The 16,701-nt window shown below is 44.1% G+C and overlaps 2 protein-coding genes across 2 annotated transcripts in view; both read left to right on the top strand.

Moving 5' to 3' along the window:
* LOC310779130 (cytochrome P450 3A30-like) overlaps positions 1–4,591 on the top strand; it is a gene marked incomplete at its 5' end in the record, with an annotated part of 8,060 nt that extends 3,469 nt beyond the window's left edge. Inside the window, 3 exons of the mRNA XM_083639629.1 lie at positions 873–1,099; positions 2,460–2,622; positions 4,401–4,591. Of these exons, the coding sequence (XP_083495755.1) occupies positions 873–1,099; positions 2,460–2,622; positions 4,401–4,490 (480 nt within the window). The 3' untranslated portion in view covers positions 4,491–4,591. The remainder of the gene's footprint in view (positions 1–872; positions 1,100–2,459; positions 2,623–4,400) is intronic.
* Positions 4,592–12,395: 7,804 nt separating this feature from the next.
* On the top strand, positions 12,396–16,274 carry LOC310779874 (collagenase 3-like). Its single transcript, XM_083640376.1, has 10 exons — positions 12,396–12,500; positions 12,734–12,975; positions 13,385–13,533; positions 13,961–14,089; positions 14,246–14,407; positions 14,932–15,061; positions 15,180–15,313; positions 15,419–15,578; positions 15,686–15,789; positions 15,931–16,274. The coding sequence occupies exons 1-10, from the start codon at positions 12,402–12,404 to the stop codon at positions 16,035–16,037; spliced, it is 1,416 nt and encodes a 471-aa protein (XP_083496502.1). The 5' UTR covers positions 12,396–12,401; the 3' UTR covers positions 16,038–16,274.
* Positions 16,275–16,701: the final 427 nt, after the last annotated feature.

Genomic DNA, 16,701 nt, shown 5'->3' with positions numbered 1-16,701 from the left:
CAAGAGTATAATCTGAGTTTGCCAAATTTGCATTTACTACATTAAAAGGACCAGTTCAGGGATCAGTTAAATTTGGTCCAAGGATAGTGTAACTTATCAGTACCAGGGTTTGGACAACGCATGCTAAAATTGTATAACAATGTTTTTCTTACCTCAATATCTCTGTCCACTCTCAATGTATCTAGCTTGTAAGGTGCGTTCACACCGACCTATTAAAGTTTTTCGCTGGCATCGAGTTTACATACAAAGTCAATGCAAACGAGCGAGAAAAATCGCTGGGCGTCCGAGCGACAGAGACAGAGCGATAGGGCGAAAACTCACTCGTCGCCCGAGATGAAATATCCCAACTCGAGCAAAATTACGCTGGCATCAGTCGCTCGCTGTTCAACGCTGATTGGCTGCCGTGTGAGAGTGAGTCATGGATCACACTGACTTGGAACAAACCACTGGTTTATTGTGTGGCAACAAACCGCATTGACAGCTGATTGACAGGCTGACAGCTGACATGAAGTGAAGTCTGTAATACCGGTATAGAGCTCACGTTAGGAGCACGCTCGTAGTGGACAAACATCATGACATTGCGTTTTCATCCTGTCTAACGTTAGCTCCCAGATGTCCGTCAATTCTTGTGCCTGTTGACGAGCGATTTAAACACAGCGACAAAGCGATTCCAGAAAAATAAATATCTCGGTGTGAACACAGCTTTAGAAGCCTCATGTGTGTGAGTGGTGGGCTTCTCCTGACAAGCATACTGTATGTAAGAATTGTGTGTGTGTGTGTGTGTGTGTGTGTGTGTGTGTGTGTGTGTGTGCGTGTGCGTGTGCGTGTGCGTGTGCGTGTGTGTGTGTGCGCGCGCGTGCGTGTGCGCTCAGGCTTCTGTCCAGTACCAGCCTCTGATGGAGATGGAATACCTAGACAGCGTCATCAATGAGTCTCTGCGGCTGTACCCCATCGCGACCCGTCTGGAGCGCGTTGCCAAGGCGAGCGTGGAGATCGGTGGCTTGGTGATTCCAAAAGATATGGTTGTCATGGTACCCACATTTGTCCTGCACCGGGACCCTGATGTGTGGCCCGAGCCTGAGGTGTTCCAACCTGAGAGGTACGTGAATGATTCGTTCACATGCAAGGAACACACACGAAGAAGGCCTGTATTATTATTATGATTCTGATGATGATTATTATTAGTGCTGATACCTGTTGGAGCATGCCATCACTGTCTGTCTGTCTGTCTGTCTGTCTGTCCCGTCCGTCCGTCCGTCCGTCCGTGTGTGTGTGTGTGTGTGTGTGTGTGTGTGTGTGTGTGTGTGTGTGTGTGTGTGTGCCACCTGCTTGTGTGTCTGTCACCTGCTGGCTGCCATGGGTAGTGCGATCACTAATTGTTGCGGTGTGTGTCTGGTATGTGTATGTTACTTGATGGCTGCTGTGGGCAGTGCTATCACTGAAGCCCAATTGGTCTGGCAACACTTTTGAAACCATCGCCGACAGAAATGAGGACTTGAGTCGACACTTTCAAGTGTCGACGAGCAGTGACTGCTACCTAGTTAAATTTATTGTGATGCTGACTACGTCACATAGTGTCACGCAAGTCTGATTGGCTATATAGACGACACACGCGCATGACTTCCTTGTTTTGGTTTTCGCTCAATTTAAATGAATGAACGTGTCCCTGCTATTTTTATCAGCATGTCCTTGATGTATGACTTGAAAACGACGTGGTTTCACTGTGCATTGACTGCATTCCCTCTCTTCTCTTGGCTGTCTGCACTTATAGCGTTCGAGTGTCACGTGACCGTTGAACCGAGGCGAACGTTCACTGAAGTATAAATGCAACACCATGAGTGACACTTTCTCTTTAGTCTGTGACCATGTGCTGAGCGACACTTTCTAATAAGTATAAATTAAGCTTAATCGTCAATTTTTGCTCATTTAATCGGCCATAATGACCCAATTAAAATATCCTCTGCCATGTATGAATGCTGTCAGGCCGACGGTGGCCAAGAAAATGAAAACAGAGATAGATAGATAGATAGATAGATAGATAGATAGACAGACAGACAGACAGACAGACAGACAGACAGATAGATAGATAGGTAGATACATACATACATACATACATACGGTACATACATACATACATACATACATATATACATACATACACACATACATACATACATACATACATACAATGTACAATGTACAATGTACAATGTATGTATGTATGTATGTATGTATGTATGTATGTATGTATGTAGTACATACATACATACATACATACATACATACATACTGTTGTATACGTAGGTTTGCCCTTACGTGTTATGTGTAAGGTGTGTGTGTGTGTGTGTGTGTGTGTGTGTGTGTGTGTGTGTGTGTGTGTGTGTGTGTGTGTGTGTGTGTGTGTGTGTGTGTGCACGTGTGCGTGTGTGCGTACGTGCGTCGTATGTGTGTACCCCCAGGTTCAGCAAGGAGAACAAGGGAACTGTTGACCCCTACAACTACATGCCCTTTGGGGCAGGGCCCAGGAACTGTATTGGGATGCGATTTGCTCTGGTGATCATGAAACTGGCCATAGTGGAGATCCTGCAGAGCTTCAGCTTCTCTGTGTGTGAGGAGACGGAGGTGAGACCACAAAGCCCTTCCAACGCTTATTATTGCTTTATTGGTGTGTGAGTCTGCTCCAAAATTAATCATCGCTAGTTAGGTTACATGTGCAAATGGTATCAGGAGTTAATAATTACCTGTTTAGCCTTGAGATAGCCCTTGTTATGATTTGGCGCTATATAAATATCAAATTGATTGATTGATTGATTGATTGATTGATTGAATGGCCTGTTTGTCAGTCCAAAGATCACAAAGCTGTTTGGTTGCACAGCTGAGAGCTGGTATTCTCTGTCTGGCCACAGAGGTTAGGCCATTAAAACATATTCCAGAGCAGAACAGATTGTGTGAGCTATGTGATCTGGGTGAAGTGGAAAATGAGTCCCATTTTATTTTATAGTAACTACAAATTATAATGACCTAAGAGAGCTAACTGTTCCATGATATACTTCAACTAAACCTTGAAATATTCTGGTACCCAGATGACCAAACAATGGAAAGTTTTTTTTTATTTTGATGCATTTTAAGTGTGCAAACTTTATCTCAAAAGCCTAGAAAAGAAAAATAGATTAGCGACTTAACATTTATGTTTCTCTTTCTGGTGTTCCTGTAACACTTAGTAATAGTTTCCGTCAGTGATGGTTTGAATAACTGAATATGAAAGATCTCGTAGTTTCATTATACTCTTTCTTTGTCATTTAATATGTTAGCCTATGCTGTGCGCTACTCTGGTGCTGACTTGATGTAAATGTATGGTGTCTTGTAAGCCCATGCGGATTGGGCATACAAAAATGCATGAAAAAGCATGACACGAAAAAAGAAAAAACATTAATTAATTAATTTCTCCATTCATTCATTCACTTCCTGAAACATCACTTTGAAAAACAATACCACAATTAAGCTGAAATGACTTTAGACCTATAGCTCTCACCTGTCTGGTAATGGAAGTCTTTGAGAAGCTGGTTAAGCAGGACATACTGAAGTAGGTTACATCCTCTTCAGTTTGCCTATCAGGCAGGTAGGGGTGTGGAGGACACAACTCTAAACTTGCTAAATCTCTGCAATCCAACATCTGGAGGCCCGCAAAACCCAAAGAAGCTACTCGCTACATTTTAATATTAACTCAGATCTTGTTGGTTAGATTGTGAACATTTTGACAGATAGGTCAATGTGTCAGGGTCAATGGTGTGTTGTCTTCCAAGTTATTCTCTTCTATTGGTTCCCCCCAGGGCTGTGTTTTTCCTTTGTTGTTTTTTATTTGATATATATACTGTACAAACTTCTGTAGAAGTATTTATCAAAACTGGCATATCTTGAAGTTTGCTGATGACTCCGCCATAGTGAGTCTTTTAAATAATAATGAGACTGAGCACGGTCCTGCAGTGGATGACTTCATAACTTGGTGTCATGACTTTTTCTTGTCAATTAACGTGTCAAAGACTAAAGATATGATCATTAATTTCTGTAAATCTAAACCCACTGAACCCAGCAGTATTACTCTCATACCACCATCCAGGATATGGAAGTTGAGATTGTCCCAGCGTATAAATACTTGGGAACTATTATTGATAACAAACTGAGCTTAGAATCGAACACTGATGCTGATGATCACTGATGATCCCAGAGTTATTGTATTGATTATGCGTGTCCTTTGTCTTGTTGTGTCCTAATGCCTGCTACAATCCAAATTTCCTTCGGGATATCAATAAAGTTGAAGTTAAGCACAATACAGTATGCACTAAGATGTCACATGCATCTCTAATGACTATCCACTCTTTGATACCGTTGCTACCTGCCAGGTTCCCTTTGAGATGGACGTGTTCCTGCTAGCGCCAAAACGACCAATCAAACTGAAGCTGGTGCCACGTTCTGACCCGCCCACAAGCTAGGCAACCAAAACGCTTGCATCAGCTGAGGATGTGCATGCATGCACACACACACGCGCGCACACGCACACACACACACACACACACACACACACACACACACGCACCACATACATACTGTACATCTGTGTACTGATTTTTACCACAATACTGTTCCAGCTGAGCTGTGAAAATAGAATGCATATTGTGGGGGGGGGGGGGGGGGGTCAATATCAATATGATGGATAATTATTACTTGTATGTATGAGTGAATACAAATAAAACATAACTGCACCTCTGTATATCAATTGCTCACCTCTGTTCTTTGATCCTCTTGTTGTAAAGCATGGCTGACAAATGTGGGGCCCGGGGGTTTGTTTTGGCCCTCCATGGTTTTGAAAGAGAGAAAAAATTGCGTCCAATAGGCCGAATCAGCGTGACGTCACTTGCCACCCAGAAATGCGGAACGGCAGTTATTCGTATGAGTTGTGCCAAACGTTAATATCTCAAAAACGATACATCACATCGCTTATATTTTGACATTCTGAGTGAGAGAGACATTCAAGAGTTTGATGTATTATATATGCATGTCGTTTTATTTATTTATGTATTTACTTATGTATTTATGTGTTTATGTATTTATGTATTTATTTGTTTATGTATTTATGTATTTATTTTTTTATTTTTCATTTATTTTTCATTTATTTTTCATGTATTTTTCATTTATTTATTTATCCACCAGTGAAGGTAAGGTGTAATATTTGATAGAAAGCTAATAAGGTGAGTGAAGACACTCCAGTGCTATATATTTGCAGCATTATCAAGTTCAAGTGGCGTCGGCGAGCTGTTACTTGATGACAGGTGTAGAAACGCTTTGAGGCAAATCACCAAGGCATCAACTCAGTCGAGCAACAGTCCAAATGAGCAGAGTGAGATTGTTAACACTTGCCAAATCGTCTCCACGTGTGCAAGCAAATGGGCGAGGTGGGTAATTATCCGTACATTTGTGAGAGCAGGGTATTACGACGTGTTCTTTTGAATCTCGTTAAAAAAAAGGGAGGGAGTGGAGCAGGTGAGGTTTGTCTCTCTCTGCTTCTCTCAGCCATCAAGCCTTATTGTCCCTGACTCGGTAACTGTAAAGCTGGGGCTCGCAAAACCAATTTCCGACTCCCCCCCACCTTCCCGATCGACCTCTCTTTTTTCCACTTTAGTGAACAATCGCTAGGAGAAAAAATACTTGACCTTTGGTTTTATAGACCATTAGAGGTGTGGTAAAAAAAAAAAAACACCATATTTGATTTCTCTAACTGCCACGGGCATATTGAAGAAAACCCCTAGCAGCCTTCAGAAGCACCCGGCGGAAAAGGCTCTTTGTAATTTGTGTGCGGCGCGGTGTGTTTTCGGCGTGCATGCGCACACGTGCATCGCCGTGTGACAAGTTGAACTTTCACGCACCGTAAATAGCCATCGAGCGGACGCTTGTAAACCTCGAAGACGGAGGAAAAGACAGCTCTTGCGTTAAAGATGGGATGCCTTGCTCTAATGACGAAGCCCAAGGCCTAAAAAGCAAAGGCTCCATCATGATGACCCGGCCAGTAGAAAGAGTGGCTACATCTTGATTGGCTCCGATCCAAATATCCAATCATTCAGGGGCCAGGGAATGCCTCTCCATTTCTCCTTGCCCCGACTCTATTGACTTTATTTGAAAAATTTGAACGGGCCAAACAGGAAATGTGCTTTCATTCCCAGAGGCAACTGAGAGCCAAGACCGAATGCCATTTTAATGAGCTTTCCCAATGAGGTGCCACCTGTTTTATCCTGATAATTGGATGATTGGCCACCCCTAAACGACCCCTGCTTGGCAGCTCTCGCTCTCTCTCTCTCTCACTCTCTCTCTCTCTCTTTCTGACTCTGACATATAGCCTACCAGCATGCTGCTCCCAAGAAGAAACGGGAAGTATGTACTGTACTGTAGAAAACATGGTGTTATCGCAAAGACTCAACAGATGCTGGAGGGAATTGCGCGCAGGCAGGAGGCCGAACATCATCTCTGTGTGTTGCCTGGTGTAGCATCCAGTCCAAGAAGAGAGCTCAGCTGGAAGCCTGGAAAGCTTGCATGGATTTTATTTACAACATCAAACACAAATCATGTCCAATGTGAACACACTCACAAAAACAACAAATTACCTTCTCTCTTACCTTCTCTCTTACCTTTTTGCTGTACATGTTTTGGTTGCTATGGTTCCTATAGAAATTGCATTAGCTACACCATTAGTTATAGCTGTCCTAGCTCACCATTCCATAATCATAATATTATATTTGGTCTCAATTAGACGACATGCTGAGATGTCAGGGCTGACTGATGGACATGGCTTTAACAATAACCTTATAGTTTTACGTAATGTCTCATTATGAGTCCATTTGCTGCAGAGCGGACACTGGACTCCCTGTGGAGACCATTCACCTGATTATATCCAGTGCTGACGTGATGGTCTGTATCATTTCATCAGTTCACACTGGCCTATCTAACACCGTCGGGTTTGGATCAATTCGCTCACGGTTCACTCTAATTGAAAATGTAAATGGACAGACTAATGATTGAGCCTGTGTGTACGCCATGGGAAGAAACGATATGGCATCCTTTATATGACAAATACATTTCTTTAAATAAAGTTCTTTGAATAAAATAAAGTTCTGTTGAATGAATGGACCCCACAGTTTGATGAGCTAGCCTAGCACGCTATAGCGCGTGCACACTCTCTCTCGTAACGCACAAGCCCGTCTTTTATTGTCACACGAACACCACAATAGATGCATGCGGCCACAACACACTCATGCTGACGGTGGCCGGTGAAAAGTGTCCTCTGCATTTAACCCATCCAGGCATGTCCTTTCCTCCGAGGGGCAGGCCAGGAGCAGTGGTCGCTTTCTCGTACAGCGCCCGGGGACCAACTTCGGATGTTGTCGTCACTGGTCGGATGACGATGACGATCTGATCTTCTGCATGTTTTTAGTGGGGGGGTTATATACGGAGGAACCCCCTGGGGGAGCACGGGGAGAACATGCAAACTCCACACAGAGAGAAAGGCCCTTACGACGAGTTAACCCACCTGGGGCCGGTTGCACCAACTGGTCTTAACTATGCCTGGTCGTAACTCCTACGTCGGTCTTAGTTAAGACCATGGACTTACGCCTGTTGCACCAACACGGCTTATGTCTGGTCTTAACTATGCTGGTCGTAGCAATGCGCGTCCATGTGAATTGCCAGGGAATGCACCCTGATTGGATGATGTTGCAAAAAATGTGCCTCGCGACCTGCTTGGAGCACTGTGCCACTACGCTCTCTCAGCCACTACTGTAAAACACCCTCCCTCCTCTCACCTTCCCTCGCTCTGGGTGGAAAATGGCGGCGATTGAGCCAGAAAGACAGTCTGAATGAAATTGAATGTAACATTCCCAATTCTATGTATTACATTCTAAAGAATTAACGGCAACATTTTGGAAGGCTAAGCCACACAACTAGCTCATTGTAATCTAACATCATGCTTCAAAAGATGGAGAACTGGCTGTGTTACGACGATGAGGGTAAGGACTCAAAACGGTCTCTCCGCTGATAAGACACGGAGATCTCTGTTACAGGCAGGTGCTACGCCTCCTCCTGACCAGGCGTAACTCTTACGCCTGGGCGTAGTGAAAAGAAGGCTTAAGCCGTCTTTGTGCAACTGGCGTAGCTGTTAGGTCGTAAAGTTACGACCAACTTAGCTTAAGACCAGTGTAAGACCAGTTGGTGCAACCGGCCCCTGGGCAGTAGGCACTGAAGATATGGGGGGGAACACAACCACAGCGCCCACAGTGTCCCAGGCGAGAATCGAACCCAGGACCTTCCAACTGTGAGGCGACAGCGCTTACCCCTGCGCCACCGTACCCCACCGTACCCATCGTACGCACCGTACCCCCCCCCCCGTACCCCCCCCCCCCCCCGCACGCACACACACACACACACACACACGCACGCGCGCGCACACACACACACACACACACACACACACACACACACACACACGCACAATCTGCTTCCACAGATTGCAAAATTCAAAAACGCTGTGATGTGAGTGATAAAACGTGTGGAATATTCCGATTTTAGTCACATTATTGAAGTGTGAACACCTTACTATGATGTCCTATCAGAGTTCTCACGGTCAGACTGCTTGACGACATTATGCTCTAGCTCATAGCTGGTGTTGCACAATTTGTTCACAGAAGAAGGGACGGCTGCAAAAAGATGACTAAAAGGAAGTCCCAGCATGTTGTCCCTAACAGGAAGTAACATGTCCCTAACACGTTCAATTCAGGAGGGAGACGTGCAGGACGTACTGCAGGGACGTCATGTGGGCATGTCTGTAGCATGCAAACGGAATATTTTATAAGAAACTCACATATCCCCCCGCCCCACACACACACACACGCACACACACACACACGCACACACGCACACACACACACACACACACAGACACACCTCCCGTGACCCGGATCGGATCCGCTCCTAAATCCTGCTAACAAACTAACAGACAAATAATAAAATAAAATAAAAACGAAGAACACAATGTTTTGCAAATGATTTGGCGACCCACTTGCAATACCTTCGCGGTCCATCAGTGGGCCCCGGCCGACAGGTTGGAAATGGCTGACGTGTACTAGTGTCCTCTAGAGAGAGAGTGGCGTCAGGGGAGGACCAAAATGCGAGACTCATTAGCCAATGAACAGCCAGGAATGAGTCTCGCGTTACTTTTGCATGCTAAAATAAAGCTGATAATGTACAATTTGATTCAAGGGATGAAAACCCCTTTCAATGTACAACACAAACTGTCTATTTTGCTGCAACTCGACAGTGCTGCTTTTTTTACTCAAGAGTTCCAGGACCTTACTTCCTGGAAAAAAACTGGTCCATTGGAGTGAATGGAGATGTCAGAACTCTTCTATTATACGGCTCTGACGTATACGAGCTACAGTCACAGATCGGGCAGCGAGCGACACTTCAGCTTTAAATAGAACAATGAAAACGACACTATAGCACTAAGATGACCAGTGGTATGAGATAGAAGATCATTCATCTTGACCATGCTCTCATCTGTTTACAGTAATTATACCAAGATATCAGAATCTGACAATGTTATGTTTGAAAATGATACACGTGGCAACATTATCGTTTTGTCGTCTCTGCCCTTTCATGATGATCTGCTGGTACATGGGAAAAGGAGGCAGAGTGATGAAGGGGAGAAGATAATCTAAGTATACTGTAGCGCCCCCCCAGGATGCTGATAATGATGATGATGTGGTGTGTGTGTGTGTCCATGTGTGTGTGTGTGTGTGTGTGTGCGTGCGTGCGTGTGTGTGTGTGCGTGCGTGCGTGTGTGTGTGTGTGTGTGTGTGAGATGTGTGCGGTATATCCAGCCAATAGAGCCCTAGACAGTAAAGCCTGTGTGAAATAGAAGTTCCACAATTAAAGGGAAGTGATGAACAATAAGGAAGTGGTTAAAAGTATTGAGTACGTATCACACTGCTGCAACAATGGCATTTTTATATCAAGGTTTCTTCTGGCTTGTGGTTGGTTTTGACGTCGCTGCTACGAAGTCATACATGTAATTCCGCCCCCTCAAGACAAAAATGTCAAATGTACTTTATGGCTTCTTCTTTTTGCTGGGACTCTGTGGTTCAGTTGGGTTACACACCTTTCGAGTGCAAAATTGCAAAGACACCTACTTGTTCAATGAATATGGTGCAACTGTTTTGATTACCGCACACTAACTGTCTGAGTTGCTGAAGTCATCGTTGTTGGTCATCGTTCCTGAGAAAATGCATTGTGCAAGGAGGACGGCGTGAGAACAGAATATGATATATCTCCAAACATGTCAGACGATGAAAAATATTTTAACACCTCAAACATAAAGTACCATCCTACGCTGTTGGTAGGCATTTAACACAAACTGAGCTACCTGGAACGAAGTCTACAATCAACAGACATAGAAAACAAATCAGGGCCGTCATCAAAATAAATTCTACAGAAAAGCCTATGTCTAAGATTGTGATATAGCGGACAGTAGAACACAGGTGACACTTTCTGTCCTCCTCAAGAATTGAGTGGAAGCGTCCGGTTTCCAGAGGCAGAGGCAGGATACCACATCTCAGCTGGGCACAAACTGACCTCTGAGCTCTGGTCAGGTTAAGATTGACATAGTGCTCTGGGTGGTAGATACGTTTAATCAGACTGTACATTCTCAGTTTTGGTTTGCACAGAACTTCTTCTGACCATTTCTGTTTATAATTTTCAAATAATATTGTTTTAATTTGACTAACAGAACAACGTAATTTATTTATATATATATATATATTGAAGACCTGACATACCAAATGTTTTTTCAAGCTCACTTGCCCAAGAGTAATTATTTGGTACAGTCGCACCATGTCACCCCTAGTCGAGGGATCAGCCGTGCAGCATTTTGGTAAACAAACCGCGTCACTGGGTGGCAACGGCAATGGAACCCTATGGAGCACAGGTGGCGCGAGGTGTGAGTGTCTGCTAGCTGGCTTGACTCTGTTTACATTTTAAAATTGCGACAGTTCACACAACTTTAACACGACATGCATATATTATACATCAAACTCTTGAGCTAATTCTGCACTCAGAATGTCAAAATATAAGCGATGTGATGTATAGTTTTTGAGATATTAACGTTTGTTTGGCACAACTCATACTATTAACTGCCGTGGAGTTCCGCATTTCTGGGTGTCAAGTGACGTCACGCTGATTCGTCCTATGCCGCACTTCACAGGGGTCCCATCCCATGTCATACTGCAAGTTTGGGGCCATTTCATGTACACCCAGAAAACAGCGCATAGCTCTGTTCTGAACAGTGTCAAATAGAGTGTAGGTTTTATAACCAAGATCCCTACATAGCTTAACCTTATTAAGGACCGCTCCCAGAGCCCTACCTGCAGAGTCCAACAGAACTTTTACCCCTTCTTCTGCAACACTGGGAAAATATAATCCTCACTTTCTGAAGTAATCTGTGGCTCGTCCTGGCTATTCTGCCTCTGGCTGCCATCCACACTAAAATAGATGAAATCGCCTAAACGTGGTCTACAATTTACTTGCAACATAGTATAAACTATTAACAAAAAAAAATTGTTGCAAAAATTGGTCTGTGTTTTGAATCACTAGAGTCTTGTGACGTCAAAGTGGGGGTCACAAGCCAAAAAAGATTGGGAACCCCTCACATAATGCCTAGTATATTAGTATAACAATGGTAGAACATTGTTACACCATAAGGTACATTGTTGTAGAGAAACTAATGATATCTATACTTTTTTATTAAGGGGTAGAATTGGTTTAAGTTATGTCATCTTAAGTTAAGTTTAAGTATATGAAGTTTAGTTTAGGCAGCTGAATGGCCCAGATGCCAATTGAACATTGCTGCATTTGTACACATTATTTTTTCCCCCATGGTGGATTCATGTGATTACTATATCTATATATTTCTATATATAACTATACATTACTATTTCAATCATGAGAGACCGGTCGCTAAGGTTTAACAAAATACTTTAGTATTTAGCAAATGGCATGCATGGCAAGTACTTTGGCGTATGACTCCACTGTAAGGCATCTTGAGGCGAGAGGAGGGCATCTGGATGGAGAATCCCCCCCTATATCTTTCATCACTCGATGAGAAAATGTGTTCACAACAATCAAGAACGTGTCGTAACAGAACAGCGTCTCGTTACGGGGAAATTTGTGGTTGGCTGAGCAATCGCAGCCTTACTTCCTCTGTCCTCCATACAGTAGATTTCCTGACTCGTGTTCTGGTCCTCAGCATCCCTATAAAGGTGCTGCCTCCCCGCACAGTAACACAAAGTCACACACGACGAGGAAACATGGAGTCTTTCAATCTGTGCATTCTTCTCAGCCTGGCAGTCGCAGTTTACTGTGTGCCCATATCGCAAATCACTGCGGAAGATGAGCTTTTTGCAGAGGTAGGTATCCTCACTGTTTTGCTATAGATGTGTTCAATACGTGCATTTGAAAACTTTTCTATGAATTCCCAATGTGTTGTTCTTATAGACAAATGACGATCTTGTGACTGCTAGTGCACAATGTCAACATACGATGCAGTTCAGCTCCCCTTCTCCCTTCATGCAATACGTGTCGGTTCTAGCAGCTAACTGCATTAGCTAACTATGATCTAACCACTTGTTCTTTCTTGCAGAGCTACCTGGAGAAGTTCTTCAACCTGACACAGGAGACGACGGGTCCGGTGGCCAGAGCGGCGATCAGCCAGGCAAACGTAAAGCTCAGCGAGATGCAACGCTTCTTTGGCCTCCAGGTCACCGGCATGTTGGATGCCGAGACCATGGAGATCATGAAGAAGCCTCGCTGTGGCATTCCAGATGTTCATTCCTCCCCCACTGCAAGCGGCTTCAAGTGGGGAAAACACAACCTTACCTACAGGTGAGTTACATAAAAAGAGAGAGGCAGAGAGAAGTAAATTGTAGACATTAAAGGGGCACTCCACCTAAAAACAATGCTGATTTATTTCGCACATCATCTCACACATATCCGAAAATCTTAAACAGTTTTGCAGACAATCATTGTTAGTTTGACAGTTATTGAGAGTTGATTTGAGTTAAGGTGTGGACCAGTGATGGCATTCATGCACAAATGACATCACTGGTCCACACCTTAACTCAAATCAACTCTCAATAACTGTCAAACGAAATTAATGTCTGCAAAACCGTTTACATTTTTTGAACATGTGTGAGATTATGTGAACAATAACTCGGCATTGAAAATCGGCGGAATGTTCCTTTAACATTCCGCCAAATATAATGTATATTTGACCCATTTATCTGTCCTATAGGATTGAGAACTACACCCCTGACATGCCCATGTCTGAGGTCGATGACTCCATATATCGAGCTCTGCAGGTTTGGGCCAAAGTCACTCCCCTGAGATTCACAAGACTCTATAGTGGCACTGCTGACATCATGATCTCCTTTGTTCGCCGAGGTACGTACAAAATAGCTTTCCACTTGTCTCATAAACGTCACAGTTTATACCGCAAATGAAAAGCAGTCTATGAAGTAGCTATTGGACAAATTGTCTTTACAGCCACCTTAGGTTTTTTTTCCCTCACAGTTTTTGATGAGTAGAGGTGTTGTTTAAAACACTGTCCTCATGTCAGCTTCATTTCTAAGCACCTAAATGACTCAAATTATTTATGTGCCTTCACTTACATTGCAGCACAGCTAATCAGTCTCAGTTCTTAGGTACAGTACATGGGGAAATCCAGTTCTGCACTGTTAGGGTGTCACAGCAATAAGCACAGGAGCAGAAACACTTCGGTTAAATTGCTACTCTTTCACTACTGGCTCTGTATGTGCAAAAAGCTGACTATTTTTGCAAAAAGCTGACAGGCATTTCTTCTTGTTTACAGTGCATGGTGATCGTTCCCCCTTTGATGGCCCTGGTGGCACCCTTGCCCATGCCTTTGTCCCAGCCCCTGGCATCGGAGGAGATGCCCATTTTGACGAAGATGAGACCTTCACCTTCCGCTCAAACACAGGTGAGATCTTCCACAGACAAACTCTATATGTCCTATAGACCCAGGAGATTATTCTGCACTGTCATTGTGCATTTGTGACATGATCATCGCTCATCACTCTGCCATAGATGAAACACAACAGTATATATATAATTTTGTTTATGTCTCCCGCTCCAGGCTACGTCCTCTTCCTTGTGGCAGCGCACGAGTTTGGCCACTCCCTGGGCTTGGATCACTCCAAAGACGTTGGCGCTCTCATGTTCTCCGTTTACAGCTTCACAAAACCTGACACCTTCGTCCTGCCCCAGGATGACGTCAACGCCATCCAGTCTCTCTATGGTTAGTAGTCACCGCCTGCTTCACTGTCGCCTGTGGCAAAACTGATCTCTTACGAGGTCATGTGTGAGTAATGATAAATAACAATAATAATTGATTGGATTTATATAGCGCCTTTCAGGGATGGGGATCAGAATGAAATGTTCCTAGCCTGGCAAAGCAATTCAATTAAATTCGTATTTGTTTAGTTTAAGGGAGGTTGGCAATTAAATTGAATTCAGACAATCAATGTATGTTGGTGGACCAGTGATTTGATTCAAATGACATGACTCTCATCTCTCGAGGCATAACGTTTCGTTATAGGACCTACGCTAGTCTCGAACGTAGTAGCATCTACAAGCTCGGACCTTGTCGATTTTCGGGTTTTGAGACATTTTCAGTCGGGTCCTTATTGATACCGGGGCTCGATCCCCATCCCTACTGTACGTGTGTGAACCTGGAGCACTTCATGCTCTTGATATGGCTTTGTTGCTGAGCGAGGCAGAGTCTCTAAAAATACTCCATGACTGATTTAATTTGACTTCCAGGTCCAAACCCTGATGAGGATCCCGATGTGCCTGGACCCACGCACCCCACCACCCCCAATGCCTGTGATTCAACCATGGTCCTGGACGCTGTCACCACCCTGCGAGGAGAGATGTTCTTCTTCAAAGACAAGTATGCTAGACATTGAATAACCAAGAATATGAAAGCAAAATACATGAGAATGACTTGGTTTTCTCTAGGATTGGGAGAACTGGTGTACTAACGTTGTGGTGGTGTTTCCTGTTCTCAGGTTCTTCTGGCGTAACCACCCTCAGAGCACGACGCCCCAGCAGAGTCTCATCACCAACTTCTGGCCCAGCGGCCCTGTCAACATCGACGCCGCTTACGAAAACCTCCAATCAGACACAGTCATGCTCTTTAAAGGCACGAGTGCTCATAATCGTCCTAATAGGCTCCTCCCCTGGAACCCGTTTCAAAGTCCGCATCAGTGCATTGGCTGACAACTCTTTTCTTTCTGTGCCTCAACAGGGCGCAAAGTCTGGGCTTTATCTGGCTATGACGTTGTGCGTGGCTATCCCCAAGACCTTACCAGTGTCGGTCTGCCCAGGAGCGTGAAGAAGGTCGATGCTGCCCTCTACGATGAGAAAACTCGCAAGACATTCTTCTTCGTCGGCAAACACTACTACAGGTATGTTGGAATTGTGTTACACTCGACAGAGTTAAGTATTATCTAGAACTTACCATGATGTCTGAATGGCAGTGATCAGCCTAATCCATGCCTGTTTTATTTTTTAGTTATGATGAGGCCAAAGGCACTATGGACCAGGGATTCCCCAAACGGGTGGAGAAGACCTGGTCAGGCCTGACCAGCAAGGTGACTGCTGCTTTCCAGTACAGAGGTGAGTGGCGTGTGGATATGAGTTTCTCAAGTCAAGTGTATGGAAATGAGAAGGTGTGCATGTTGGACATATAGGAACCCTGTCTGTAACTTCTCAACCTATAAGCAGCACAGTAATTAACAGTTTGCCTTCGTTCCCCAGGCTTTACCTACATCTACAGCGGGGCCGCCATGTTCGAGTACAGCGCGAGCGGCAGGCTGTACCGTGTGCTGGGGAACAACTACTTCCTGCACTGCAGTAACTTCTAGACCATCTGACCTGCTGACAAAGCCACTGTGAATGACAATGAATGTTCCAGATTGTCCAAGTGTGTCTATTATTATCAAATCGAATTTGATTTTTTGCACATATTTATGTAAGCATATGTATTTGGATCTACATTTCTGTTGTCTCTCTTATTTATTTTATTTTAAAATCAAAAGATATGTTGGATGTATGTATTTAAACAAGCACAGATCCTGTACAGTAATGCACTGAAGCATGAATCCAGCTGATCAAATAAGTCTAGTCATATTTATACTTTCTTATTCGCCCATTTAATCATGTCACTCTGCAAAGAACAGTTGAATAAATCAGATAAATCACAAAACGGTCTGGAAAAAAGTGAGTTTTGTAAGTAGATTGATGGACAAAATGTCCCTTTATTTTTGTTTCTTCTTTTTCTCACTGAGAGCAATGCTCTCTTTTTCAGGAGCGCCCCTGTTCACATTCACACACACATGCACACCTGGAAGCTGACCAGTACAACTACAGTCTGATCTGCTGACCACTGACCAGCTCCACTGGAGCGGTTGGGGCCAAGGGCCTTGCTCAAGGGCACCTCAGTGGTGGTAATGAGGGAGGGGCAAGTGCTGCCTTTTCACTTTCTCCACCCAGATTTATCCTGCCGGTCCCGGGGATTGAACCAACGAC

This window comes from Poromitra crassiceps, assembly GCF_964638095.1.
Source record: "Poromitra crassiceps genome assembly, chromosome: 7".
NCBI classification, from domain to species: domain Eukaryota; kingdom Metazoa; phylum Chordata; class Actinopteri; order Beryciformes; family Melamphaidae; genus Poromitra; species Poromitra crassiceps.
Note: the sequence above shows the minus strand (reverse complement) of the source record. Positions and strands in the feature narration are given on the sequence as shown.

Excerpts from the sequence above, each read along its gene's own strand:
- LOC310779874 (XM_083640376.1), top strand. The coding sequence starts at position 12,402 with ATGGAGTCTTTCAATCTGTGCATTCTTCTCAGCCTGGCAGTCGCAGTT. Across the intron at positions 13,534-13,960 it reads GATCTCCTTTGTTCGCCGAG|TGCATGGTGATCGTTCCCCC; the intron begins GTACGTACAAAA and ends TCTTGTTTACAG. Across the intron at positions 14,090-14,245 it reads CACCTTCCGCTCAAACACAG|GCTACGTCCTCTTCCTTGTG; the intron begins GTGAGATCTTCC and ends CTCCCGCTCCAG.